This window comes from Sparus aurata, chromosome 1 (genome assembly GCF_900880675.1).
Source record: "Sparus aurata chromosome 1, fSpaAur1.1, whole genome shotgun sequence".
Classification (NCBI taxonomy): domain Eukaryota; kingdom Metazoa; phylum Chordata; class Actinopteri; order Spariformes; family Sparidae; genus Sparus; species Sparus aurata.
In genome coordinates, this window is record NC_044187.1 from 5,503,767 (window position 1) to 5,531,452 (window position 27,686).

Here is a 27,686-nt window from a genome sequence, read left to right on the forward strand (position 1 = left end):
GCTAAACTGCCCTCCTGGGAACCAAAACGCGCGCTGAAGTGCCCTTCTTTTCGCCCATGCCCTTGAAAAAGTCTGTGCACGCCACTGCGTACATGAAATATGACAAAAACCTCGAGGGACAGGGAGCAGAAATGCTGTGTCACACAGCAAACATCAAATATTCATCAGGTTATATGAAGCATCGGGGCGCGTGTGAGGAAAATGGTGGTGGAACTCCATCAGAAAGAACAAGTAGAAAGATGGAGGAGAGACAAACAGCTCCATCACATTTTCATTTCGCTAATCAAACACTCGGACTGAACCAGCAGAGAGACGATCTGCATCAGCAACACGCAGTCTGATAATCAGCGGCTGGACGCGACACATCGAGTTACATCGGCGGCGTTAAACCAACAACCCCGAACACCATCCGACTAAACTCCAGTTTCCAGGATAACTGAAGCGTTTTCTATCGAGCGTCTGATCGGAGCTGCACGTGTGCGACTCTCAACAGAGATGAGAATCGACTGGAGAAAGAAAAGAAAAGATGTATTTATGTATTTTTTATTATGTATTTACTCGCCCGACAGAGGAAGCCATTATTGTTGAGCCTTGATGAGATTTGAGACATAACATAATATCATGAGATACATTAGCTAACCTTATTTCCCTTCAGGGTAGTGACTGTGAATCATAAACCTCACCACCGTCAAGAAAAACACCAACTTGTAATGAATTAAGCAATAATAGCAGCAACATGTTCATGGTGACGTCAGTACTGACCGTACTCCTGGTTCAGCCCCCACAGCTTGATCTTGTTGGCTTCGTGCTGGGCCTTCTTCTTCAGCCGGCAGGCCCTGAAAACAGACGGGAAGAGAGAGCGTTGTCAGCCTCTAGAACCAGAAACTCTGTCGTTTTCTCCACGCGACCCCCCGTTAGCGGTTTTTGCGCTGAGAGCAGCTGGTGGGCGATGAGAGGGAGATGTACCTCCCCTCATCCCTCCACTCCTCCAGCAACCATCTGACACCGCGGCTCTGAAGTGAAACGGACGCTTTTGGTTTCAGATTATTTGGGGGGTTGAAAAATGGCAGCGAGGAATGAATCGATCAATGCACATTAAATATTAATGCGTCTCGGGGGACTATTCTCTGGCAAGCCTGCACTGAATTTCTTATATTTCTTGCAGCTGTGAGTCAGCTGAATGAAACTTTTAGAAAACAAAGCACACGCAGGCCGGCGGCGTCTCTCTGCATGCTGAAATGTCGCATTTTGCCTCTCAGCCACGTTTTACCCTTCAGTTTGTACCACAGTCCCTGCTGGTTTGTGGGGGATGCAGACGACCACATAACAATTTAGCTGCTCCCAATCATAATTTCAGGGATGGGACTGATAAAAGTGCAGAGGATGTTCCAATATGAACCACAGAGCTTTACCTTCCCACAAGCCCCCGAACACAAAGTCAAGTCAAAGAGTTCCTGCTCAAAGTTCAAAATCAACAAACAGCCCGAAAGGAAGAAAAGCTGCTCGTGGAGACGGTTCACCTCCAGCTGGAAACGGATTCAAGTGGCGTCCTGACTGAAAAGAAAAATCCAGTGGCTGCCTGAAGGTCGGAAAAACATATTCTCCAAATTAAAAGCTTCTGGTGCTTGGATGGAAAAATGGCAGCTGTGGGTTCGTCTCCAAGATAACTTGGAGCTGCGTATTCCAAATCTGGGGTTCTACCTGTTTTTTGAGAACAAACCTGGCAACCAACAAACGGTTTGATTCATTAACTTTAAAAGGAGCGCGACAACATTAAGATCGGTCGTCTTAACGAGAGTTTACAGCAGCAGGACGGCACACGGACTCTTAAATCAGTGGAGCTGAAAGTTTGGTGACACCTCATGACTGAACTGAAAACAAGGAAGGAATTACTTTTATTGATGTCAAGAAAAACTTAAATCCTCAATAACGAGGCCGAAATATGACCAACGACAACGGCAGAGTGCTTTTAAATTAACGGTGCAATTTTAATGTATTTTAGCTGTAAAATATGTTTTTAAAAGCAGTTTTCCCAAATTAGTGTTCGCATCCAAGATTCCAAGCGTTAGCCAGTTTAGGAGTCGACATCGCTAATACAGTGTAACAACGCTAATATAGAGATTTTTGGACTCAACAGCACCGAATCACATTTATCAGGACGTCAGAGTTCACAGAAGTTGTGCCCAGATTTGGATCTTGGTTTAATATTTTGCTGCTTCTATTAGCCTAGCTTAGCACAAAGACTAGACTGCAGGGGGGAAACTGAGCCTCCATCACAAGAGGAAAAACAACGTCTCCAAAACCGTCTTGTTTACATGTCATATAGTGACGACCGCGAGCCCGCCACAGAAACATCCCAGAATAAACCTGTTTTTTTGGTCAAAGTGCAGGAAAAAAACTGAGAACTCGGGGAAACACGAGGTCGATCTGTTGTTGGACGCATTCAACTGCAACACATTGTTTTCTAATTCTGTTACACATTCATATTTGTGTATTTTGGAGACGGCTTCGTCCGAAAGCGACATACAAAGGGGGGCCAATGAGAAGCTCTCCAGAATAAATGGTTCAACACAGAGAGGCTAGAATTAAAGTTACGTAAGTGCCAAGAATCTTCCTCTAGATCCAGAGACAGAGATTGAGATTGAGAACGAGCGACCAGAATCAGGAGCAGATCAGACGGCAGGTCAAACTCAAATACTCCAGAATCACAACACGGACTCAGACGTAAACAGAGTCGGCAGTTGGAGCTGCGTCACCGCTTCCCGCCTGCTTCCCGTCTTTGAGCGAAGCTAAGCTAAACATCACTGAACACACAGAGCTTAAACTGGTATCAGTCTCCTCACATAACTCCCGGCAGGAAAAGCAAACAATCATATTTTTCCAGGATGACGCTGCACTCTTACAAGTCCGGTCACTGGGTCAGAGGCTAAAAGCGCAAAACTCTGCTTTTATTTGAGTCTCTGGACGAGCTTCTGAGCTTCCTGTTCGCCCCGGCAGGTGGCTTCTGACCAGATTTCAGAAGGAATGTGAGCGACTGGAGGCGGCGCTGATAAACCCACGGCCGGCTCTGATCCGTTCCGAGGCCGCCGCAAGTATGACACTACAAAAAGAGTCTCTTCAGAGGAAATTCCTGCATATCAAATTAAAACATGAACTCAGTCACATTACAGGATGAGTGTAGCGCACTGTTCGCCCGCTACATACCCTCAGTGTTCATACTCTGTCCTCTCTGACGGTGTGTTTGTGTTGTGTTTAATATACTGTATGTTTAGAATAATAAGATATTCCCAGAATCCCTCTTCTCTTTAAAGCGCCTGTGATAATGTCTTTTTCCTCCGTCTCCTCCTCCTCCCTTCCTCCGTCTCTCCACAGATGAACTCTCTGTGACCCTCCACATCTAACTCCTCAATCCTGCCCTGATTTCCTCCTATTCAGCCTTTTCATCCTGCTTCCCTCCGTCTCATCTCCTCTGTTGTTTTCCTCTGCTTCCCTCCATCTTCCCTTAATTTATTCCATGTCCAAAGTAAACTCATTAAAAAAAAAAAAAGAAGGGACAATCAGCTCAAAAAAACCCTCGTGGCCTACATTTTTAAACCATAGTAGGAGGACGGGTTTTAAAAAGGTCATGTTCGGTGTGATGGTACACTTTGTTCCACCGGCGAGGGGCTGAAATGCTTCCTGACACTTCAGACTAAAAGTACGTGCACTCTGGAATCAAGACCGTTTTCCATCAAGCCAAATCAGCCGAGCCGTAACTTGCACTTAGATTAGATATTTTTCTCAGCGTATTCTTCTCCCTCCACGTCCTCCAGCAGCAGCACACGAAGGTCAACGACTGAAATGCACCACATGTTTTGAAAACCTCTTGACAAGGCTATAGATTGCACATACCGAACCACAGAGAGCCCTGCAGGATTCTCCTCTATTCATTTATTTTTTTTCTCTGCAAACGATTTACAAAACACTGAAAACCTCTCAGAAATGCCTGCACACGCCGGACCGATCGATACCGAAGGTCTCCCGGGCGCTGACTTGGTGCAGAGGATGTAGGAGGGCAGTAAGTGGAGTCTCGTACCTGGAGGCCAGCTTGTTCTTCTCTTTACGGGACCGGGCTCGGGCCACGGCGGGGAGGTCGTTGACCGGACCCATGCCGTCGATGGCGGCGTTCAGCTTCTGTAGCTGCTCCCCGATGTTATGGAGCTTCTGGGGGTTTGGTGTCAGGTCGCTGGCGTCAGTCTTGCGAGCTTTGCGCCGGCCTTTTTTGCCTGGAAGAAGACAGATAAAGGGAAGTCAGTTCCTGTTCTTCGGGCTAATCTATACAACACTCATAAACCGTCTAGTGTTGGCCATAAATCCAAAGTGTGCAGCGCAGCTCTGTCACCAAGAACAGCTTTCTTTATTAGCATTTTCATTAATGATAAACCTGCTGATTTTCTCGATAAATCAATTAATTCTTTCGACTGTAAAAGGTAAAAAAATTGTGGGAAAATGTTCATCACAATTTCCCAGAGACACAAAGTGATCAAACAGTCCAGAGACCATCTAAGAAGTAAGAACCTGCTTGAGAAATGATTCATTGATTATCAAAACTGTTTCCCAAGACTTCATTTTGAACCATTAAGTTCTGACCCCTAAAGGTTGGTTCTGAGGTGAAAGTTCAACCTGAAGTCCGAACATGTGTTGTGTGACACCGTCCTTGATGGTGGAAACACGGGACGATTTGCAGGAAAACACCATCGTTCAAATAACTCTGAATAGAACCGGATCAAGAACTGCTGCTAATTAGGTGGGAAAAACTGCCTTCCTAGACCAACTGAGTCCAAATATACATTGTGTTCAGTTCACTTTGTGTTAAAGTTCAAGTTAAGATCCGTGTCTAAATGTCGATCTGTCACCGTGAAATGCAGGGAGACATCTGGATGCAGCAGCTTGCAAAATGGCATCCTAGCTTTTAATATCCCGATGATGTGACATGAGAAGCAGTCAGAAATATATAAATATGTTCACTTTAATGTGGTCCTTTGTGGTTTTGTGATCCTGGACTACAGTGACGGGCTGTGTCGCGTCGCATCCTTCTGAAGAACACGGGCTGCTGCTGACGTAAGATTCACTTATCAGGGAAATGCTGAAAAATTTAGATTTTGACATAAAAGTTGTATGTAGGGCACATGCCTGAGGGTCCCGATCCGATTCGTGTCACATGAGAGAAAAGAAATGGGACACTTTCAGCTGCAGTGTGAGTTCTCATCTTAATGACTCCTGCTGTGAGAAGCCTTTAAATCAGAGGGTCTGTATCGCTTTCATCTCTGCATGAAGACGGCTGCAACTAACAATTAATTCATCAAGTATCTTTATGATTCATTAGTTCATCTGGATGCCAAAAGGAATTCTGCATTCTGACCGTCATCCTTTCAGTATGAGGACAGTGAACGAGTCAGTCGAGTGGTGTTTCTCACCCTCTCTGCGGTACAGTGTGCTGGGCAGAGTGCTGGAGCTCCAGGACAAAGACCAGTGGACGTCTCCGCCCAGTTTCTTCTTCGTGGCTGTCTCTCGAGCTCGTCGGTACTCCCAGAAGCAGCGACGCTTCGCTGGGCGCTCGCCCGGCTGCCTCGCTGGCTCGGCCTCCACCTCTGATTAAAAAAACATGGACACATGCACAAAGAATTCAGAATTCGTAAAAAGCTTTGCAGTCGTGTTGCTAATCACCAAGTAACAGAGTGGAGCATTTGTTGTGGACTGGCTGTAATTTCATGATGTGAGAATAAATTCAGACAACAAAGAACAAACGGGGAAAACTCTCCTTAACGACCTGACACGAGGAAGAGATTTATAAAACAAGATTACAAGTCGATAGCTGCCCCGCGAATCTCAGCTCTCACAAGAACAAATTACTCTGTGGATAAAAAGCAGACAACTTTTCTATTCTTAGATGCTCAGCAGAAGTGGGTCAACAAAGTGAAGTCGGATTTAAGATATCTGTGGATGAAAGCAGAGGAAACCAAAACAGCAGAGAGCAGCAAAGAGTCCTGGGACTGGAGCGGCAGTCCTCCCTCGTTTAGAAACACAGTCAGGAAAGGTGAGAAGAAGTGGCAGGAGATCCAAACCATCAGCATTCACCCTCTAATGATTGTGACCATCAACAACAAACGTCAAAGAAATTTGGCATTTCATAGTATCTGGTGAGTAGGAAAGGGTTCTTGGACTTAGGTAGCAGTCCTCTGTCATTTGGTCAGAGGGTCAGGAGTGACTGGAAGTGGCAGGAGATCCAAACCATTAAGATTTACCTTCTTATGACTGTGTTCGGCAACAACAAACGTCATAGAAATCTAGCTTTTCACAATATCAGGTTTGCAGGAAAGTGTTCTTGGACTGAAGTAGCAGTCCTCGCTAATTTGGCCACACAGTAAGGAAGGGTTAGCAGAAGTGGCAGTAGATCCAAACCATTAAGATTGACCCCCTAATGACTGAGATCATTACCAACAAACTTCATGGTTGTCTAGCTTTCGATAACATAAGCCAAGTATTCTTGGACTTGAGTGGCAGTCCTCCCTAATCTGTCCAGACGGTCAGGAATTTTAGAAGAAGTGGCAGGAGATCCAAACCGTCAGCATTTAACCTCTAATGATTGTGACCATCAACAACAAACGTCAAAGAAATTTGGCATTTCATAGTATCTGGTGAGTAGGATAGGGTTCTTGGACTTAGATAGCAGTCCTCTGTCATTTGGTCAGAGGGGCCGGAGTGACTGGAAGTGGCAGGAGATCCAAACCATTAAGATTTAACTTCGTGTGACTGTGTTCGGCAACAACAAACGTCATAGAAATCCAGCTTTTCACAATATCAGGTTTGCAGGAAAGTGTTCTTGGACTGAAGTAGCAGTCCTCATTTGGCCACACAGTAAGGAAGGGTTAGCAGAAGTGGCAGGAGATCCAAACCATTAAGACTGACCCCCTAATGACTGAGATCATTACCAACAAACTTCATGGTTGTCTAGCTTTCTATAACATAAGATTGAGTGGCAGTCCTCCCTAATCTGTCCAGACGGTCAGGAATTTTAGAAGTAGTGGCAGGAGATCCAAACCGTCAGCATTTAACCTCTAATGATTGTGACCATCAACAACAAACGTCAAAGAAATTTGGCATTTCATAGTATCTGGTGAGTAGGATAGGGTTCTTGGACTTAGATAGCAGTCCTCTGTCATTTGGTCAGAGGGGCCGGAGTGACTGGAAGTGGCAGGAGATCCAAACCATTAAGATTTAACTTCGTGTGACTGTGTTCGGCAACAACAAACGTCATAGAAATCTAGCTTTTCACAATATCAGGTTTGCAGGAAAGTGTTCTTGGACTGAAATAGCAGTCCTCGCTAATTTGGCCACACAGTCAGGAAGGGTTAGCAGAAGTGGCAGGAGATCCAAACCATTAAGATTGACCCCCTAATGACTGAGATCATTACCAACAAACTTCATGGTTGTCTAGCTTTCTATAACATAAGCTTGAGTGGCAGTCCTCCCTAATCTGTCCAGACGGTCAGGAATTTTAGAAGTAGTGGCAGGAGATCCAAACCGTCAGCATTTAACCTCTAATGATTGTGACCATCAACAACAAACGTCAAGGAAAATCTAGCTTTTTACAATATCAGGTTAGCAGGAAAGTGTTTTTTGGCAGTCCTCGCTAATTTGGCCACACAGTCAGGAAAAGTTAGCAGAAGTGGCAGGAGATCCAAACCATTAAGATTTACCCCCTAATGACTGAGATCACTAACAACAAACTTCATGGTTGTTTGGCCAAGTATTCTGGGACTTGAGTGGCAGTCCTCCCTAATCCGTCCAGGCGAGGAGGAATTTGAGAAGGTGTGGCAGGAGATCCAAACCATGAGGATTTACCGTCTAAGAACCGTGTTCATCAACACCGAACTCACTGGAATCTGTCTGCTTGAAAAAGGAGTCGTTGTATCTTCAAAATGATCGAAACTCATCCGTTGGATACCAACACTGTGTTTTTAAAAACAAAGTGAACCCTGTGACTTTTCTAGGAAGTTTACAAATGTCAGTTTCTCTTTTTCGCTCCATGTCTCTTATCAGGTCTGATCGTATCTCCTGTTTATTCTTGTTTAATCACAATGATCTGTGTGCAGCGGTACATATATATGTAAGTCAGCCAACTGCTAACCATCAAAGAGTTTGTTTTAAACTCTGATTGACCCGAGATAACACATTTCAAACCTCTACCTCAGAGAGCATCCGACTCTGTGCAACTTTTAGTTTCACCTGCTGCAATCACTGACTGAAACGGCTTTAATGTCCATAGTTTTTAGCCTGAATCTGCCAATATTCAATATCTCTTGCATCAGGGTCATTTTGGAAGAAGCAGTGATGCAAAATATAGAATCAATACTGTCGGTTGTTTTATTAATATATAATAAAGAAAGCTAATTCCCATCCATCATTACGGAGGAGGACAACATTGACAGCCATGTGTAAGATATTCAATCGAAGAGAAATGCACCTCAAGTTAATATGACAGATGAACCCTAATCATAACTGACAGGTATTAATGTTATGTTTGCGTGGTACGAGCCTCTAATCCACGAGCTGTATGTCCTGACGATAAAGCTCCCACCAGCTGAAGCCGCACACATGTGTGCTGCTTCGGAAGGCAAACACCTACAGCCAGCACACAGACGTCACACAAGATTAGCCTCGGGCGCACGGAGCCGTGAATAATGGTATCATAAATAATACAACATGCAAAAAGCTCCACCGGCAGCAGCAGAGAGGAGACGCTTCTTCAAATCCAACCCACAAAAAAACACAAAAAAAACACACAGCAAATAATGAAAGAGTAGCCGGATTAAAAATACGACTGAAAGTTAATAACCATGAAGTCCTGTCCTCGCCGGGGCACTCACACACACACACACACACACACACACACACAGATGGCTTATGTAACATCATGGCGTCTGGTCCAGTGTGCAGAGAGCGAGCGCCATTGTCTGCACTCTCCCCTCAACTCCATCTTTCGCTCCACAGCTATGCTCCTAAACCTCCACTCTGATCTCCTGAACCTACACATCTCTCTGCGACATACTTTTTCCATCCACCACAAAGCCCCCCTTTTACGATTAAATGGTGAGAATAGCTCACGCGCTGCCACAACAATAGAGGGTGACAATGGTTGTCTTGCGACAGTGGAAATGTGAGCCGTGATGCTGTTTGATAGCGAGCCAGCGACCTCTCCATTACCTTGCAACAAGACGCCTGAGATTTGTTTATCTAAAGCGGGGACAATCGGAGCCAGGAGAGCCTGGGAAGAGATGCTTATCTCAAGTCAAGACAGTTTACATGTATGTTATCCAATATGCGTGTTTATAATTTGTGTCCTGCGGTCTGGACGTGACGTCACCTCTGACATTTAAGCCCTCCAGCTGACGCTCTCTGACCGAACAAGCAAAGCAGCAAGACTCATGTACAGATCAGAGTTCAGCTCATTCATGTAGTCGAACGCTGCTTTAATGTGCACGGATGTTATATCAATTCTGACAAGAAGTCGTGTTTAATGTCCGTCTGCTGATTCACACAGTAACTTGGAATATAATCTAATCAAGCAGAGACTCCGGCGATTTATTATTCTATTTAAGACTCAAAAGAGGAGCTGAGATATCCTGACTTACAGCGCTGTAGGTTAAAGAGACAGTTCACCACAACATCAAATATACATGTGTCTCATCTGACCTGTAGAGCTGTTAACACATTTAGATAGTTTGCTTTATGAGCGGCTGAGTCGTGCAGGTATCAGCAGCCTTCTCTCCAGAACAATGGAATGAGACGGCACGGAAAAGATGTATTTGAAAGACCCAACAGAAATAGAAAGTCCACAGACTTTGTTGTGAGGAGTTTTACTTTCTGTCTCACCGCACAAAAGCATCTGCTCATGGACGAGAGGCTTACTCACTCACTCAGCTAACAAGGCGAGCTTAAGCTACAGCGAAGACGGACGCCATCAATGTTTACATCCCGGGTTTATGTCTCGAAAATCCCTACATGAAACCGCTCACAACAACATCTGTGTGATACTTGAGAAACCAGGTCACGATTTCTGGAAGAGACATTGCCGTCGTGTCCATCTAGTTCCCTTGTAATGGAGGGAGGGCAGACATCGCTGTGGCTGATATCTCCAAAACACTGCAGCTCAAACCAAAGAAGGAGAAGCAGCTCTGCAGGCCGGAGGACAAATATGTATTTTTGATTATGGGGTGAGCTTCAAGCACCAAAAACACTGGATCCTTCAATTCCCTGAATGCAACTGGACAGCATGTTTTATTAAACCCATACGTGCCGGGCAACGCTCCCATCTTTCTGACTTTATAATGCAGGTTTTTCAAAAGTTTGTAGCCACAGAAGAATTAATACAACTGACTTCACAGACTGGTAACTTTAGTCCGTTTAAGAATTAGCCCACAACAAAGAAGTTCAAGCGAGAAGTGTCTGTGTGTCGATCCAGGACTTTTTTCCAAGGATTTCTACATTTTACTGGTATGAAAAAATAAATAATGTGCAAAAAGCATGTACCAATCAAATGATTTTCTATCACTGTGGCTTTATTCAACATCTCTAAATATTATCCACGATTTAAAAAAAGGAGCCATTCATTCAATCAATTCACTGGGTCACAGCCAGATTTATAGAAAACACTGAGCACAATGGTGAGAGTAAAAATCTGGTGGAGAAATACTGAAGGATTTATTCATTTTTGTTCATCTTAAACGCAGCAACATTTTAGATTTACTGAGTCTAAAAATTCAGTTGTAGAAGATCAACAACTCTCAGAGAGTAAAAAAAAAAACATTGACGAGTCCTCAACGGCAGCTAGACATCTTTTTTACGTCTGTCAGCTTTGGTGAATCGATTCCATCTGGTTTTATAAATTGTTTATTATTATTATTATTATTACAGTAATAATAAAATCAATGTCTTGACTGTCACTCTGTCCAAACTGGTTCATAACTCTTCTACAGAAATCTAAATAACGTTTGTTTCTTTGCTGTTTTGCATCGTTGCTGTGAAGACATTTTGAAACGTGTGATATCTTGTTATATATAAATGTTTTGAGTTTGATAATCCGAATTACCGTCATCCTTGTTTTTATGATTCAACAGACAATTTTCGGATCCTGATTTCTGATCAAATGAAATATAGATTAGGGGTGTGCCAAAATATCGATACTACGATATATCGCGATATTTCGTCTTGAGGTACGTTATCGATATACTCGCGCCAAATATCAATATTTAAAAATGTAAATAAATAAATAAATATATTTTTTTGGGCCCACCACCACCCCTCTTCGGAGGACAACTTTATCTTTATTCAAACATAGTTATACAACCAAATAAAATGTAAAAATTGGTTTAAGCAGCTCCAAACCCACACATATCGATATTTAATGATAGTTGCAGTCACTGTGCAATATACTCTTTGTTTACTTGGCTGTCATTCATGTGAAATTTATTGACATTGTTTTGTAATTCCTGTGAAGTCAGTCAATAAATTCTGAATTTCTTCAGTGACACAGATATCGGGATGTATCGTGGATGAAATTTCTTGCAATATATCGATTATCGCAGAATCGCTGTATCGTGATATTATCGTTATCGTGGGCAAAATATCGTGATAGTATCGTATCGTGAGGTACCTGGTGATACCCAGCCCTAATATAGATATATATTTTTGGAAATCTCCTCCATAATTATTTCGATATTGCACCGCGATCATACGGATGACTATCAGTGTTTTCACAAAATATTAACATTTATAACCATGTGACTGTAATGAGCACTTATGATGATATAAATAAAGTCCCACACAACGATACAGACGCAGTACGGCCATGAAAATGTCTCTGCATGTAGTGAGCGTCTGTGTTTAATGTCAGACATGTGCCCAACAAATGTCTCTCTGTCAGTCAGTACTGTAAGTCAGTTAATCAGTCCATGTTTGTTTAATATCAATCATCCGTATTTCACTTTCCGTCCATATGTGTTAATGAAAAAATGTGTTCTGGCAGCATGTGAATATATAATTTGTAGGGAGGTCACTGTGTTTGATTAGTTTCATTATCAATTAACTGATTAATTGTCCATCTATAAAAAGATGAAACACTGAAACAGTCCAATCATGTGAACCAAGCTGACGACTTTAACGTCTTGTTCATTCTGACTCACAGTTCAAACCTCCAGGATAATCAGCTTACTGCGACCTGAAGCAGCATATCCTCACGTTTAAGGAGCTCAAACAAGCTTTTTTCACCAGACGATGATTCAAATGATCGATCAGTTATGAGAATAGCTTCAGGTTTTCACTCCTCAGGTGTAGTTTCCGCTCTGCGGTGCACCTACCTCCAGCTTCTGTGACTGAGAGGTGTAAAGAAAATAATGAGGCGAGAAAACAGATATTTTTTGGTAATGAGACACCAGCTGAACGCTGCAGTCGTGTTTGTGTTGCCTTTGAAGCTGCTTAAAAATAAAATCCAGTTGGACTGTAACGGTCATTTAACAATGTGTTCTGACTTTCATACCCTATTTAACAAGTTGGACTACGAGCCCCCGTTCCCCCGACACAGACCGAGCAGCGTGGAGGTTACAGATGGTTTTTGAATACATGAAGAGGCTTCATCCCTCAAAGACGGTTTCATAACAGTACAAACTGCAGCCACTGAAGCGGTATGTTGTCCGGGAATTACACCCGCAACTTTGGTATTTAATGTGCCTTCTGCTCAGCCAACCAAGTCTGAGGTCTTGTCTGGACCCGAGACAGATTCAGATGGTTTCCGTGTGGGCAGACGGGCTGCTGGCAGCGCCGTGATGAGCTGAGATGTCCTCGCAGCACAGACACAAACTTTAAAGCACAACTCACCACATTCAGTTTCTGAGGAGCTGGAGAGTTCAGCCTCCGCCGCCGTCTCCTCCGCTCCCTCCTCTCCGTCCTCCTCCTCCTCTTCGTCCTCCTCATCTTCCTCCTGCTCCTCGTCCTCTGGGTCTAGCTCAGTGTTCGCCTGGCTCTCCTCTCTGCCCCGTGCCTCCTGCTGCGTCTCCCCCACCCGCCCCCCCTCTGTCTGGGAGTTGTGTCCGGGCCCCGGCCCGAGCTCCTCTCCCTGGCTCAGGGAGTAGTTGTGCTCCTCGCTGCAGTGCTCCAGGACCAAACCTGCCGCCGCCGCCGCCACCACCTCCTCCTCCTCCTCCTCCTCCTCCTGCGCCACCTGATACACCTCCACCGTACGCTCCCGTGACATCCCCCCATCCTGTCCTCCCCCGGCTGCTCTTCCTGCAACACATAACTCCCTCTCTGTCGTCGTGGCAACAGAGATACGCCCCTCCTCCCTCCCTGCGGCGGCGGCGGCCTGGACTTCCTGGGTGACGGGCGGTGCCGTGTGTCTGTTCCTCCTCCGCCTCTCCTCCTCCTCTTCCTCCTCCTGCTCCTCCCGGCTCCTCCCCCATCGGCCCATCAGGACGGCCTCCTCGGAGCAGGCCAGCAGCTCCCCACCCACCCCGAGGCCCAGCTTGGTGTAGCGAGCCATCTCGTCCAGCGCGGACACATCCCAGCGCTCGGGGTGGAGGTCCTCGCCAAAGCCACCGTCGTCCACCAGGTCGCTTAGCAACTCAAAGGGCCGTTTCCTTGGCGATGCTGGAGAGCCCAGCATGAGGAGCACGCTCTAAAAGAGGACGCAGATTTGATTAGGAACAAAAAAAATAGATGCAGACGTTCAAGTGCTGCCTGATGCTCCCGTATCAAGTGTCAGCAGGCGCTCACAATTATATACATTATTACAGACGGAGGTGAGGTTTAAAATATCTGCCTGCTGTTTTGTAATTAAACTCATCGTTCCAGGCGGCAGTTCAGTCTCTCCGGGAGCTTCTTCATCACAGAGGGTGTATAAAACTGTTTACTTTGAATCATCATCATTATCTTTTGCAACGTATAATTCAATTGTCGTCACAGACGGCTCCGTCTGAAACCTGATGTGCTGCAACAGTTGTGTCTGTATATTGTTACAGGTGTAAACGAAAAACTAAAACCTTTTATTTTTAGACTACGTTCATTAACATATTCTGAGACAGCGCTAAGTGTGTGTGGCTCAGTGCGACTTTACCAAAGCAGGCTGGTGACGACGGAATGACCTGAAACGTGACATCACAACCTGATACTTAATTGACTTGTTTTGTTTTGGGTTTTTCGTCACGAGTTGGCATCTATTCAAGGTATTAAAATCTGTTTTCCCTCCGTCACATTCGACGTCTGACGTTACAAAGACTCAATATTGCATCGATGGTCGTGAAAAACAAGCGTGACAATATTAAAACCCCGTTTTTTGATCCTCACATGTGGAAATAACGAAATGAATGAATGTTGAACTCTATTTAGCGTCTAACTGGGAGACGAAAGTCTCCACGGAGGACAACTCCCACCAGATAATGTTGTCATAGTTCCACCGCGCGTCGTCTCACCTGGTCGTACTCGGTCCTGCCCCCTTGTGGCGACATGGCCAGAGGGTAGGGGCTCAGCAGACCCCTGTGTCCCCCGTAGGCCTCGCCAAACGCAGGCTCCATCCCATTCATACCCGGCTGAAAGAATGGAAACACACACACACACACACAAAGTGAGAAATCGTTCAGAGGTGACGGAGTGACGACGACTGCAGCGTTCGTGCGGCGCTCCTACTTTACCTGAGGCATGCCCAAGGCGGGAGGGTGTCAGGTCGCGGTCACAACGTCGGTTCAACTGAGTTCTGCTGCGGGGAAAAAAAAACACAACCGGGTTCAGATCTGAACATCAAAAATGAAACGCAGACGAGAGAGGAGACGGAAAGAAGAGCAGGAAGAGGAAAAGGGAGGCGCGGATGTGATTTACCTTAAAGGTCGAGAGTTGAGCGGGTCAAAGGGGTCGAGCTCTTTTCACATGTCGCAGCCCTGCAGCTCTCAGCCTCCCAGCCTGCAGGGGGAACGAAAAAGGAAAGGAGGGACGGCGAGGGAGGAAATCAGACACGAGTTCAACGCAGGTCACGCTGCAAATTATATAGCAATAAAGCAGTGAAAGTAAACACATCGAGCCAAACCGCAGAGCTGTGTGACGACGCGAGTGTGGACAGTCTGCAGAGTGAGCACAGTGTGGACATTCACAGTTTATATTGTTCTCCTGATACGATGCAGCGCGAGCGAGTCAGCTGTCACTGGATCCAGTTTAGTCGGGTCGGCACAATAAGAAGAGACGACGGCAGCGAAGAAGATAGAACACAGGTTTAAATGTGTCATTTCAAAAAGCAAACCTGAGAATCTTCCTCAGATGAACGCACCTTTGTAAACCTCTCAACAGAGAAGCGTCGCCGTCTTTTATTTGTTTACTGTGATGTTGTTTCTGTGTTTATGAAGTTAAACATTAATGAGGCTCCAGCTCTTTTTTTTTGTGTCTCCATCCTGACTTTTGTTTCTTACATTTGCTGGCTAGTTTTTTTTTCTTGCTATTAATACATCTATTTATTCAACATGAATCAAAAACATGCTGCCTCCAGAAATGTAGGACGTATCACTTCCTGAGAAAGACCTGCCAAGCATCGGCAGTTAAAATAGCAAACGCAGGAGCTTTTTATCCGTCGGATAAAAGTTGAATTTCTTTACTGTCTAGTGAAGCAAAGTGTTCGTGTAACATCTGTAGATGAATATGTGGATAATTACTGACCAGCGTTTGTCACTTCGGTACCGTGTGTTATCGCGAGCTGCGACAGAAAAGACAAACTTTGGTCGTTTTTTGGGTTAAAAATGACACAACCTGTGCAGGAAATGAAGGAACAATGAGTGAGCCGGACAGAGGAGGAGGGAGGACGGAGATAAAAAAAAACAGATCGGAGTTCAAGCATTTCTCAGAGGCAAACATTATGTCACTGTTTAAGTTAAACCTCACTGGGAGGAGCAACTCAAGGCCAAACATCAGCCTCAGCCAGCTAACCGGAGGCTAACCGGAGGCTAACTGGAAGCTAACTGAGCATTAGCTTCCATCTTGACTGCCACGGCTGTAAATGAACAAAAAAAGAGAAGTTCAAACCTTCCCTTCCTTCTTCGCCGCACAGTTTTGAACAAACAAACAAACCTGCTGCCGTTTTATCTTTTTCTTATAAAACAATTAACCCTGCGTAAAGTCCAAACCCCAACGGTGTGTTTATCCACCTCTCAAGACTTTGTCACTCCCGCTATCTATCAAGTCAACCCTGGACAGCATGAGTCAGCTTTTAGTGTGGTGTGGTTCTGCACTTTAACCCTTTATCATGGCCAAAAATATCATCGGATGTCTGAATCATGTGCAACAATTTGGCCCCAAAAACAAACCAGTTGCACCATCACAACAGATCCTGGAATAACAACATCACATTAGTTTAACTACATTTTAAACGTTGCTCATACGTGTGAATGCTTAGAAGAAAATGTGCATGTACGCTGACGATGCTTCGGTTTTGTAGCACAAATCCTCCAAGTAACTCAACATGCATCTCTGTCTTTGTCGTTTTTTTGACATTATAACTGTGCTGTTTTATTTACTACGTGACAGAAGCAACAGTTGCAGAAGGCGGTTGCTAACAGGCTAACTGAGACGACGGAGCTTGCCGGGCACATATAACGTCGTCACAACTCATCTTGCAAACAATTTGAACTCAAACTTTCCAACTTGTAGACGGAGCAACGTTCACTAAAGCATGTGTAGTCTATTGGAAGCTAAGTGGTGATGACGAGGAAGTCATGCAACAACAACAGCTCAGCTTTTTCCTTTTTTTTATTTTTTATTTTTTTACTTGTGACGATTGCATTTACAAAATCACAAAAGTGGAGATCATCTGTGGAGATTATCCCGCAGGACAAAATTGTGTAAGCGTCGTAAACTTGTGTTTCGCCAGCCGGAGCTTATTTTCTCTGATAATCCAGAATCGAAAAAGAAAATTAAAAAAATTCCACTGGCTTTTTGTCAAAGGGAACCGGGGCGGCGCTGACTTCCGGGTTGGCCAACAACAATACGTCCCTCCCTGCAGCGCTCGTTTGGTTCAGGCACCGAGTGACTGTGAGTGTGTGTGTGTGTGTGTGTGTGTGTGTGTGTGTGATCATGCCACCATTGCAACCGTGTGTCTCAGTTTTCTTCGGCACAGAGAGATTTCTCCGGCTGCGGCCTTCTACTACTGTTGGGTTCGACAAAAGGGGGAAAAATACGGAACATTTCCAGTCGTGTCCTTTTTCATTTAGCTAAACTTGCCCTCTAAAGAAACTGCTCCTTCGACTCCACCCAATACGGTTAAACTCCACCAATGGGATCTTCTTCTGCCTGCCTGCGTCAGTTAATGTTTGTGTAACCAAAACTCCCGATTCTCCATTAGCGAGGAGGCCACAGTGCAAACGACTGATCAAACCGAGCTCCTTTCAGACGGGGACATGATGAAACACCGAGCAACGCTGACACACACACACACACACACACACACACACACACTGAGGGAACAATGCAGACCTACTGTTCAGTACCTGGAGGAAAAACCAGGAGAAGGCGGCTCACACCGACCCGGGTTCATTGACTCAAGAACAATACCATAATACGCTCTCTGTGGATTGACCTCCGGCACACAAGAATGAGGAAATGAGGATTGGCTGGGCGGTTGTGACACTGCCTTGGCACGCCGCATGGAAAACTGGTATTTGGCACAGAGGGCAGGCCAGCTACCATCATGCTGTGTACACAAACACTTATCAGACGCATGCAGTGTTTTGAAGTAGATAACAAACTGGTGGAAGAAACGTAATAAAACCCGGCGAGCCTCGCAAACGTACGAGGTATACACGTCTTTATCACGGAGCTCCAGCAGCAGAGCTACGAGCCGGAGTGGTTCAGATACACAGCGCCGTGTGTTGGCACGAGGATTAAGATTATGTACATTTCTATGTCAGTGCCTTCCTTGTAGGACGGTTCAGCTTGTTCAGGCCTCGATCGTGACAGTTTGTTTCCTCAGGCAGCATGATAATAATCTAAAAAAAAAAGGTCCTCATGCATGTAAACATTCACCTCAGTGACGTAAAAACGCTCCACCGCCTCCTTCAATCTGTTTTCTGACCGCGCTGCTCTTCCAGGAATTTAAGGTGAGTTGACACAGTGAAACCTGACCTCAGCTCACAGGCTCTTATTCATATTTGTTCACGCTCCGGCTCGTATAGTGGCAATAACAAATCCAGCGATCGTTTACTGTGTGTTGGTCCAACATAGGCTCGGTCCAAAGTCTCCGTGCTCATAAACACAATCTCCGCAGACAAAGAGTTCACAGAAAAAGCAACAAAAAGGAAATTGCTTTACCTCAAACCACTCTGGGCCAATAACCGCCAATAAGCGCTGGCTTTACGTCCAGCCAATGATCCATTTGGACCTCTGTAAACAAGACTCCGCCGCCACAGAGGATGCCAACACAACTGAGGCTTACGTAACAACGACAGCAAATACATGGCGACAACACAAACAAGTGTGCCAACATTCTCCGTGTGCTGAGACTGCGGTTCCTATATTGCACTCTGCTCATGACACTAAGTTACTTTTCCTTTCTTACGTAACGGACATTTAATTACCATCCAAGTCTCACAGCAGCTCTGGTCTTTTTCCAGCCCTGGAGAGGTGAAGTCCTGCTCTTCTGCTGACCGCAGAACCGAGAAGCGAATTAGCCAAAAAATTATGTTGGAGTTTGTCATAAAAGGTGATCAAGTTTAAGACTGTGAACGCAGGCAGTCAGAGAGGTTAAACAACGGTCGTGTGAGTGACGTTATCTTGTTTACCGCTCAGAACAACCACAAACAGAATCCCTGTAGAACCGGTCCTGTGCGGTAGCTGGCACAGAAACCCGACACTGTCCTTTCTTTGGCATCGCTGCAGCCGTCACTGTGGTAACATTTACTGTGATTTGCACCTCGGTGGCGGCCATTTTGGTCCTGGTGACGAATACCGAGCAATTTCTCAAAAAAGAAACGTAATGATTCTTCAACATCGTGACGACCGACAGAGATTTTCTTGACTTTCAAAACCATCTTTCAAATTGACAAACAGCGTAACAGAAGCGAATGTCTCGTGTGTTTCTGAAGAAAAAAGGTCCCACGAGTGAAACCGGAAGAGGAGGAGCCGTGTGATTGGTCGACTAGTCGGTTAACACGTCATTATTTCATGAGTTTGAACTTCCTGTTTGAGTGCCGGAGGAATAATTCTTTAGAAAACGCTTGTTATAAAAAAGGACCCTGTAAACTTGCTGCAGCTCATTGGAGCAGAGGATTTAAATGCATTTTTATCTAACGTAACATACGTATTTTCTTGGTCTTTAACTGAATATTATCTTATAATTTATGTCTTCAAAACGCTTATTTTGTCCAACCGACATTTTAAAATCCAGACATTCAGTTTATCATCACATCAGACAAAGAAAAGCAGCAAGTGTTGATATTTTTGTTTAAAAAAAAATGACATGCAGGTTTATTTTCTCATCATTTCAGCTGTTTTATATCTTTAAAGTGTATAATAATGTCTTTATTATAGTATATGTGTCATATTGTGTCATTATAAAGAATTAAAGGTTTATAAAAGTCAGTTATTATACTTTAATATCAGTGCTGTGACGTGTGTGTGTGTGCAGCTTCTTATAACCTTTCAATACTTTCAGCTGTTTTCATCCCACATGGTGTCAATGAAACTTGTTGTTTTTTTTTTTTTTTCAAATATATAGTAACTTTCAAAATAAAAGTATGATAGTAACGCACAATCCCTTTCATCCAAACATGCGCCAAACTAAGAGGCAGATATAGAGCAGGAGCAGTCTGACCAGACAATGAACCTTCAGCAGCTGGAGGCCTTTCAGCGAGGAGAGAGGGGGAGAAAACATAAAACCCTTCCTGTGTGTTAGAGGACAGCACGGCGACGGCTGGATGGAGGTTACGCACGGAGAGACGAGAACGTGGATGAGCAAAAAAAAGTAAAATTAGACAGGAGTCCACAAAGAGGCAGAGATGGCGGAGAGTGTGCCCGAAAACAGCGAGGAGGAGACGGGGGAGAGCAGGAGGGGGAGAGGGGGAGAGACGGTCTGGCTGTCTGGGAGGCCAATTTGCCAAATTAAAGCTCCAAAAAATCTGGGCGGCGGACAAAAGCTCCGTCTCGCCTGGGATCTCTCCGATTCTCCTCTCATTAAATCTTTAAAAAAGACTTGAATCGCAGCAAAGAGGGGGAAAAACAGAGCGAGCACTCTGAACGACCTGGATGCGCCCCCTGTCTCTCCTCTCCGTGTCCTTGGAGCTCCGCTTCCCGGAACGATGGAGAGCCAAAGTGGCCCCCCGTCTGCCGCCCCTCGCCTCGCCTCGCCTCGCTCCATGTCCACCCGGTGCGCGTCCCGCTCTCCCCGCACCAAAAAAACCCACCACCTAATGTGCGGATGAACCGATCAGTGCAGCAGCAGAACTGACGGGGCATGACGGTGCCGTGTGTCCGCACAGCTGGAGAGAACAACAGCAGCACACGCAGCAGCAGCAGCAGCGGAGCCGGAGCTGAGCGGGGAAGAGACGGTGCCATGGTGGCAGCCAGCAGTGTGTGTCCCGCATGGCCCCGCACTTCTTCTTCACCAACATTTATCACTACACATTCACAAATCACGCATTCTTACTCTTGCAGAACATAAAAAGCGTAGATTTCCTACCACAGCGAGCGGCGGGCCACCACGCGTCGCGGAGTATCCAGCCGAGACAACACGGATCGCTTCAGCGCAAGACAACAATAAAAAAAAAATGGGGCGCAGCTGGCAGTGCCACCGGATGTCCAATATTAATTGTTAATACGGCCGATTTCTGCAGCATGTGGATCGGCTACACGTCTCACAGGGTCCGGGGGAGGGGAAGGGGGACGGTCCGGGTCCTGCTGCGTCCAGGTGCGAAGTCAGCTCCGCTCCACGCTGCTTCACACTTCGGTTAGATATTAAAGTTGATCATAAAATAATAAAATAATAATAATGAAAATAAAAAAAATAAAAAAATCACAGAAGAAGTTTCGGCTGCTGTTTGTCCACCTGCAGGTGCTGCTGGTGTGACGTTACCCGCACAGGCCCGGACAAGTTCAAGTCTCTCAGAAGAAGAAAAGAAAAGAGAAAAGAAAAGAAAAGAGAAGGAAATGTGCGTTTGTCACACTAAAACTGGAAAGTTTGCAAAGAGAAACAGAAACACGCGTGGAGCTGGATGTTTACCTCCCTGTGAGTGCGCAAATATTAAATATAACACACGTAGAAATGTGATAAAAAAAACGCAGCTTTAACGTGCAGATACGCGTAAATCCTCCCGCACGGTGCGTGTGAGTGCGGCTCTCCTGCGCCCCGCACGCTCCGGGATGTAAATCCGTGTGAAAGTAGCCATTTTTTTTTTTTTTTTTAAATCATAGAAGCCTGTTAAAAAGCCTTCACGCCCGCCTCCTGTCTCCTCTCTACAAGCGTATCAATAACTCCCAAGTCGTTCAACTCGCATGCAAACACCGTGTACGTGCGCCTACAGGCGGGGAGAGGGAGAGGGAGAGCCGGGGGAGGCGTGCGTTACCTTCTCGCGTGTCCTCGGATGTCCCCTCGGAGTTAAGGCTCCTCCGGACCGGGGGTAAAATGTCGGCCTCGGCCTCTCCAGATGATTTTATTACGCACCATCCGCGGAGAGGAGAGGAGAGGAGCCCGCGCATGGAGGACGAGCAGCGCCGGGCCCCCGCACAGCCCCGCAAAGATCCCGTTCAACCTACAGCCACATGCAGGAAGTTAGTTTACAGTAGTAGCAGCAGCAGCGAGCTGGCCTACATGGCGGATAAACGGGACAGAGAATATGGTTGTAGACTGTTGAACACCCCCCTCCTCCTCCTCCTCCTCCTCCACCTCCTCCTCCTCATGTCTCTCCCTCCCCTCCATTGGTAGAGGAGCCTACCGTTTGGGAGATGAGCGGGTGGGAGAACAGAAACAGTCTGAAGCAAATAATTTATTAGTAAAGTTTAACCGGCTCGTACAGCTGCACCTCCTCCTCCACCACCTCCTCCTCCACCTCCTCCTCCTCCATGTTGGCTCGCACAACAACACAGCAGCACTCTCTCCGGGTTCAAACCACTTCTTTCTTTCTTTTTACGCACACAAAACAACGCGCAGAGTGATAGAGGGCGTGGGTCCGCGCAGCTCGCTGTGCTGTGTGCTCTTTGTTGTTGTTGTTGTTGTTGTTGTGTTGTTGTTGTTGTTGTGTACCGGTGTCGTGGAGTGTGTTTCACGGTGCGTAAAGGAGGAAGAGAAGAAGAAGAAGAAGTGAGCTGTGAGTGACTGACCTGCTCGAAGTGGGAAGTGTGTCAGCTGTAAAAACACTTGTGATCGGCGGGTCGGTGGGGGCACCTGAGTTCACGGATAATCCCGTCAATCCTCGAGAGATTAGCGTGCACGGTTTCCGGCCGCGGGCGGGGGGCCTTCAAAATAAAAGTCTGAAGAAGGAAATCAAAAATGTAAGTTGTACATTGATATAAGACGACAAGATTACATATTTTAATAAGAAATATATGCCGAATAATAAATAAATATAATAAATATGTAATAATAATAAATAATACATATGTAATAATACATAATTTAATAATAATAAATAATACATATTTAATAATAAATAATTTAATAATAATATATACATATACATTGCAATATCCATCTCTGATGCGACCTTGCACAATCCAGGTCAAATTGTCGGCAAACTGAACAATATTACTATTATTATTATTACGTTATGTTAAGATTTTATATTTTTGTATTATGTCTTTAAAGTATTTCTATTGTCGCTTGTTGTGTGTAGACTTACTTTGGGCAACAAAGGCGATAATGATTCAGATGATAAGAATGATAACTTTATTTATATATTTACCTTTAAAAACAGATTTTACTAAGTGCTTTAACAAACAAGTTAAAAGCAGGAAACCCAGGAAGACAATATTACAGAACAAACAGTCAACAGCCGAGGACACAAAGAAGGAAAACAAGAAGGCAGGACAGAAAATGTAAAAGCACAAAAAGTTACAAGTGAATAAAGGGATAGAAGTGATAAAACAGGCAACAATACAGAGAGGGAAGAGAAAGAAGATAGAAAGAAAAGAAAAGTAGAAATAAGTAAAAGAATAAAAACATAAAGAGGACGATTTGAAGACGACATCGCATCAAAGAGTTAATACTGATGAGAAGATTATGGGCAGTAAAAGGAACAAGGGACGGTAAGTAAATAAGTTAAGTTAAGATGAGATAAGATAAACCTTTATTAGTCCCACAATAGTAAAAATAGCAGCAGCACAAAATATATCAATTAAATTCAGAAATAAAAGTAAAAAAGCAGTAAGAAAAGATTAAATAATGTCTGCGAAAAGAATGATAGCAATAACAAATAGGCTTTTGTAAGTTATGATGTGATAATATTTTCTAATTTTCAAACATTCATAAAACAGAATTGTGTTTTCTTTGATCTGTGTAACATTTATTGTGAAAAGCCCCGTCCTGTGTTTCCGGTTTGTTTCCTGCTCACTGCCGTTAGCGTGATTCGAACCGGAGCTGTGAAAACGGATATGGTTTGTGTGACGACACAGCGCGTCAGAGGGGCGGGGTCAGGCGACCCGTCTTTAAGGACACCGGGAGGAGTGGGGCAGCGAACCCGCTGACCCCAGCAGGGCCCCGGGCAGCTTCAGAGCGGAGCCCCGCTGGAGTCGCTTCAGCTCCTCACGGAGGTCCTGAGCGGAGGAGCAGAGCCCGGCAGGCCGCCTCCACAGCGGGCTAACGACAACTCAACAACCGCTTTACAACCGCTGTACAACCGCTCTCACCGCTGGAGACTCGCTGTGGAACTGAACGACAACTTTTACACCAATATTATGTTCTCATTCATAAAAAAGGGCTGGACAAAATAATAGAAACACCTGTTCTCAGTTTTAACTGTCCATGTCTATTGAATTCTACTTTATCAATTTATCATTTATTTTTTTGATTATATTTTTATTCAGATTAGATTAGGTTTATTTGTTTAATTTACTTAATCTACTCATTTGATTGTGTATATATATATATATATATATATATATATATATATATACATATATATATTATCCACTTAATTTATTTATTTATTCACTATTTTCTACTTAAATGTATTTATTTCATTGTATTTTTATTCAGATTATACTTTCATTTTTATATAATTTTGATTATTTGATTATATTTTATTCTATTTTATTTATTGATTTTATTATTTATATATTTCATTGTAAAGTCAGAAAATGTCATAATAACTGAGCTGTTTGGTGGAAAGCTTCATTCTGAAAATTTTACTGGACGTTGTATTTTATTACAAACATTATATCAAATGTTTTGTGGCTAACTCGACTGTGTTCGGCTAACAAAAACACTAGGGGTGTAGACAACAGATTACAGCAGCTTTGTCAGCAGCTGTAATGGATGAGCTGGGAGGGAGGCTGATGTATATATCAACCAATATTGATACCAGACCTTTTTTACTCCCCAGTATCGGTGTCAGCATTGGCACCAAAAATCACTCAGGCTTCATTTTTCATCATTATAATATGAAGTCCTATTTGCCTCCTCACTCGGTGTTGTTACTCACAGTTGTTCCAGTGACGTTATATCTGCCTCTAAGCTTTTAAAGTTCATTTCTTAACTGTTTTCTCTTTGTTTTTCTTTGACACAGTCCTTTAGTAACCAAATGATTTCGGCTAATGTATTATCACGGGTTTTTTTCAACACGTAAATATCCGCCTACGCTCCACTTCATATTCATATTGTTTCTGTCTGTATGTAGAAATCAAATATGCATTAACAGGCTTTCAGTGGCTCCTTTGTGACGAACAGGAACAACCGCTGCTGTTATTTAGGCCAGCTCGTGTAGCTGTTCGCATAGGGATTGTTAAATGTGTACATCCTGTTGGAGGAAAGTAGGTTGTCATGGTACACGAACACATTAAGCCACAGTTTATGAATATTACAGAGGATAAGCTGTGGGGTGTCTGTGTTTGTCTGCATCTGTCAGTTAAAACCCATATGTGTAGGCCTGTAGGCTGTGTGTGTGTGTGTGTGTGTGTGTGTGTGTGTGTGTGTGTGTCCTTAAATAATGTGTATTAATTTGGCTTTCAGCTGTTGCAACAGAAATGTAGGCCAACGCATGGATACATCATACTTAAAGGACGATGCCGCTCTGAGCTGAGTGAATACATCAGCGTCCTGCTTTATCTTTGTTTCTCAGATGTGACACCAGTCACTCTGTCACACAACGCTGCTGCTTTTTTTTCTAAATGTCACATAGATTACAACGGTTTGTTTACTCATTAATCTGCATCCATAATGAGACGGCGGCGCGGCACCGCCACTCATTTATTTACAGCTGTGAATTATAGATAAATGCTCGTCCTCTTGGGTGGAAAGAAAATAAGATACATTGCTTAAAACGTAATCATAAAACTGCTGCTGGGACATCACGGGAATATTTTTATCTGTTTTGTTTCCGAGCTTTATTCAACAGCTGCTGGTTACATTCACTTAATGTTGCCGAGCACTCTGATAATTTTTATCTTAAAGTGTTTATTTAATACCATTAAAATCACTGATTAAAAATGAGGTAAGGTGAGGACTCGTCATGCTGGTTAGCGACGTTAGCTTATATGAGCCTGTTGTGCTGTCTGTCCTTTTTCAGATACTCAGCGCTCAGAAGTTATTCAATCGAGAATGAGGAAAATAAATAATAGTCGACATTAAGTTAGTGAAACGACAGAAACACACACGCGTTACTTTGAAAAACTGAGGGTCATAATGTTGACGGTAAAAATTTCAAGATGGCGGGTAATGTCTTCCTCGTTTGCCGGCTGGAGTTCTTCTCAGCTGCGTTGTGCTCAGTGCTGCCACCGGTGGCTGGTAGCGGTATTACAACAACACTCATTCAGACAACTGAACCAAAGTGCTCACTGTGAACACGTCTGAACCCAACTGTTAGATAACAAACCTGATATGTTGATTTATAACCACCCATGATATACATTTTTGACAAAGCACCCAAAAATCATAGTTGAGTAAAAGTAAAGATATCATCCGAAAAGTAGAAGTTAAAGTGAAATAAGCAGGGCTGTCAAAGTTAACGCGTTAATAACACGTTAACGCAACATCCTCTTAACGCCGTTAACTTTTTTAACGCGTGATTAACGCTCGGTATTAAAAAAAAAGAAAAGAAATGCGCATGCACATTGCACATGGTATTGCACAATGCACATTGATTTACGGCCGTAGATGGCACCTGTAGTCTTGATCCAGAGGGTGGCAGAAGAATAAGAAAGGGAATATGAAGAAGAAGAAGCAGGGTTGGCGTTCGGGAAAAAAACGGTGGGCTGAAAAGCGAAAGTGAAAGTAAATGGAGAAAGGACTTATGAACGGCAAATTCACTTTCAAAACACTGCCAGATGGTTCTGTCGATAGGACAAAAGTTATCTGCACGTACTGTCGACATGAAATGAGTTACCACTGAAGTACGTCGAGTCTCAAATATCATTTGCAGATGCAGAGAGCCCACCGCCCCCTCGCCAAAAGCAGACATCACCATGTTTTGATCCCATTTAGGGTGAGGGGATATCTTTTGAGCCTTTTATTTTCCTGCATGATTTGAAGTGTTGAATAAACATTTTCATAAAGCAAGCATATTTGCCATTTCTTATGTTGTTAAAAGTATTAAGAACATGAAAAAAATACATTAAGGTACATTTAGAACAGAAAAAAATGTGCCAAAAAAATTGCGATTAATCGCGAGTTAACTATGGACAAAATGGATTTAAAAAATGAATCGTTTGACAACCCTAGAAATAAGTTAAATGTACTTCGGTATCGGCAGTCAAAATGAAAGTAAATCGTACATATATTTGCAATAATCCAAAATGGTATTAAATAATTTTTTTTTATATTGCTGGTATCAGTGTTTTAAGATAATAAAATAAAATCTAAAAAGTAACCAGTGACTGAAGCTTGGGTAACTAAACTTGTAGTGGAGGGGAAGTACAAAGTAGCACATAATAGAAATAATGCCAGCAAACTACAAATACCTGGTATGTGTACTGGAGTGCAGTACTTCAGTTAATGTTCCCAAAGTGGTGAAAACAGATGCTTTAGGACGGCGGCCTACGTCAGGTCCTACCATCCCAAAGTGTCAGAGTTGGAAAAGAGACTCCAAAATCAACTTTTCATACAAAGTGAGTGAAGCTAACGACTTTAGTTTTGCAGGTTTATTACGTGGAATAAAGGACGTCAAACACAAATAGCTACTCGACCGTCTGAAAAGCAGTTCAGAAGGAGAATATCGACCTGCAGTTGGCCAAAGTGTCTAAATGGAAGCAGCTATGACTTTGTTTGACTTTAGACAGCGAACATCAGCAGCTCTACTTCTGTTGTTCTGCCTTGTTGTTCTTACTTTCTCGCCTGTTGGTGGCGCAAGTTGGACCGGAACTAGTCCAGAACTGGAGCTTTGCAACTGGGCCCGATTTAAAGTACTTTGTCCTGACAGTGTATCAATCTTAAATATTTGATACCAGTTTCCATCATCCGTCTGTATCTCAGAGAAGAA

The 27,686-nt window shown here is 44.0% G+C and overlaps 1 protein-coding gene across 13 annotated transcripts in view; it reads right to left on the minus strand.

Moving 5' to 3' along the window:
• Positions 1 to 27,686, minus strand: part of LOC115587270 (CREB3 regulatory factor-like) — a 40,507-nt gene that overhangs the window by 12,177 nt on the left and 644 nt on the right. The window contains exons 2-10 of one of the 13 annotated variants that reach the window (XM_030427102.1): positions 22,378 to 22,527; positions 21,624 to 21,809; positions 14,908 to 14,988; positions 14,724 to 14,785; positions 14,505 to 14,621; positions 12,916 to 13,711; positions 5,457 to 5,630; positions 4,076 to 4,265; positions 763 to 836 (exon numbers count right to left, since the gene is read on the minus strand). In XM_030427102.1, the coding sequence (XP_030282962.1) occupies positions 763 to 836; positions 4,076 to 4,265; positions 5,457 to 5,630; positions 12,916 to 13,711; positions 14,505 to 14,621; positions 14,724 to 14,732 (1,360 nt within the window). In that variant the 5' untranslated portion in view covers positions 14,733 to 14,785; positions 14,908 to 14,988; positions 21,624 to 21,809; positions 22,378 to 22,527. The other 12 variants (XM_030427013.1, XM_030427112.1, XM_030427021.1 and 9 more) reach the window with 12 other exon arrangements.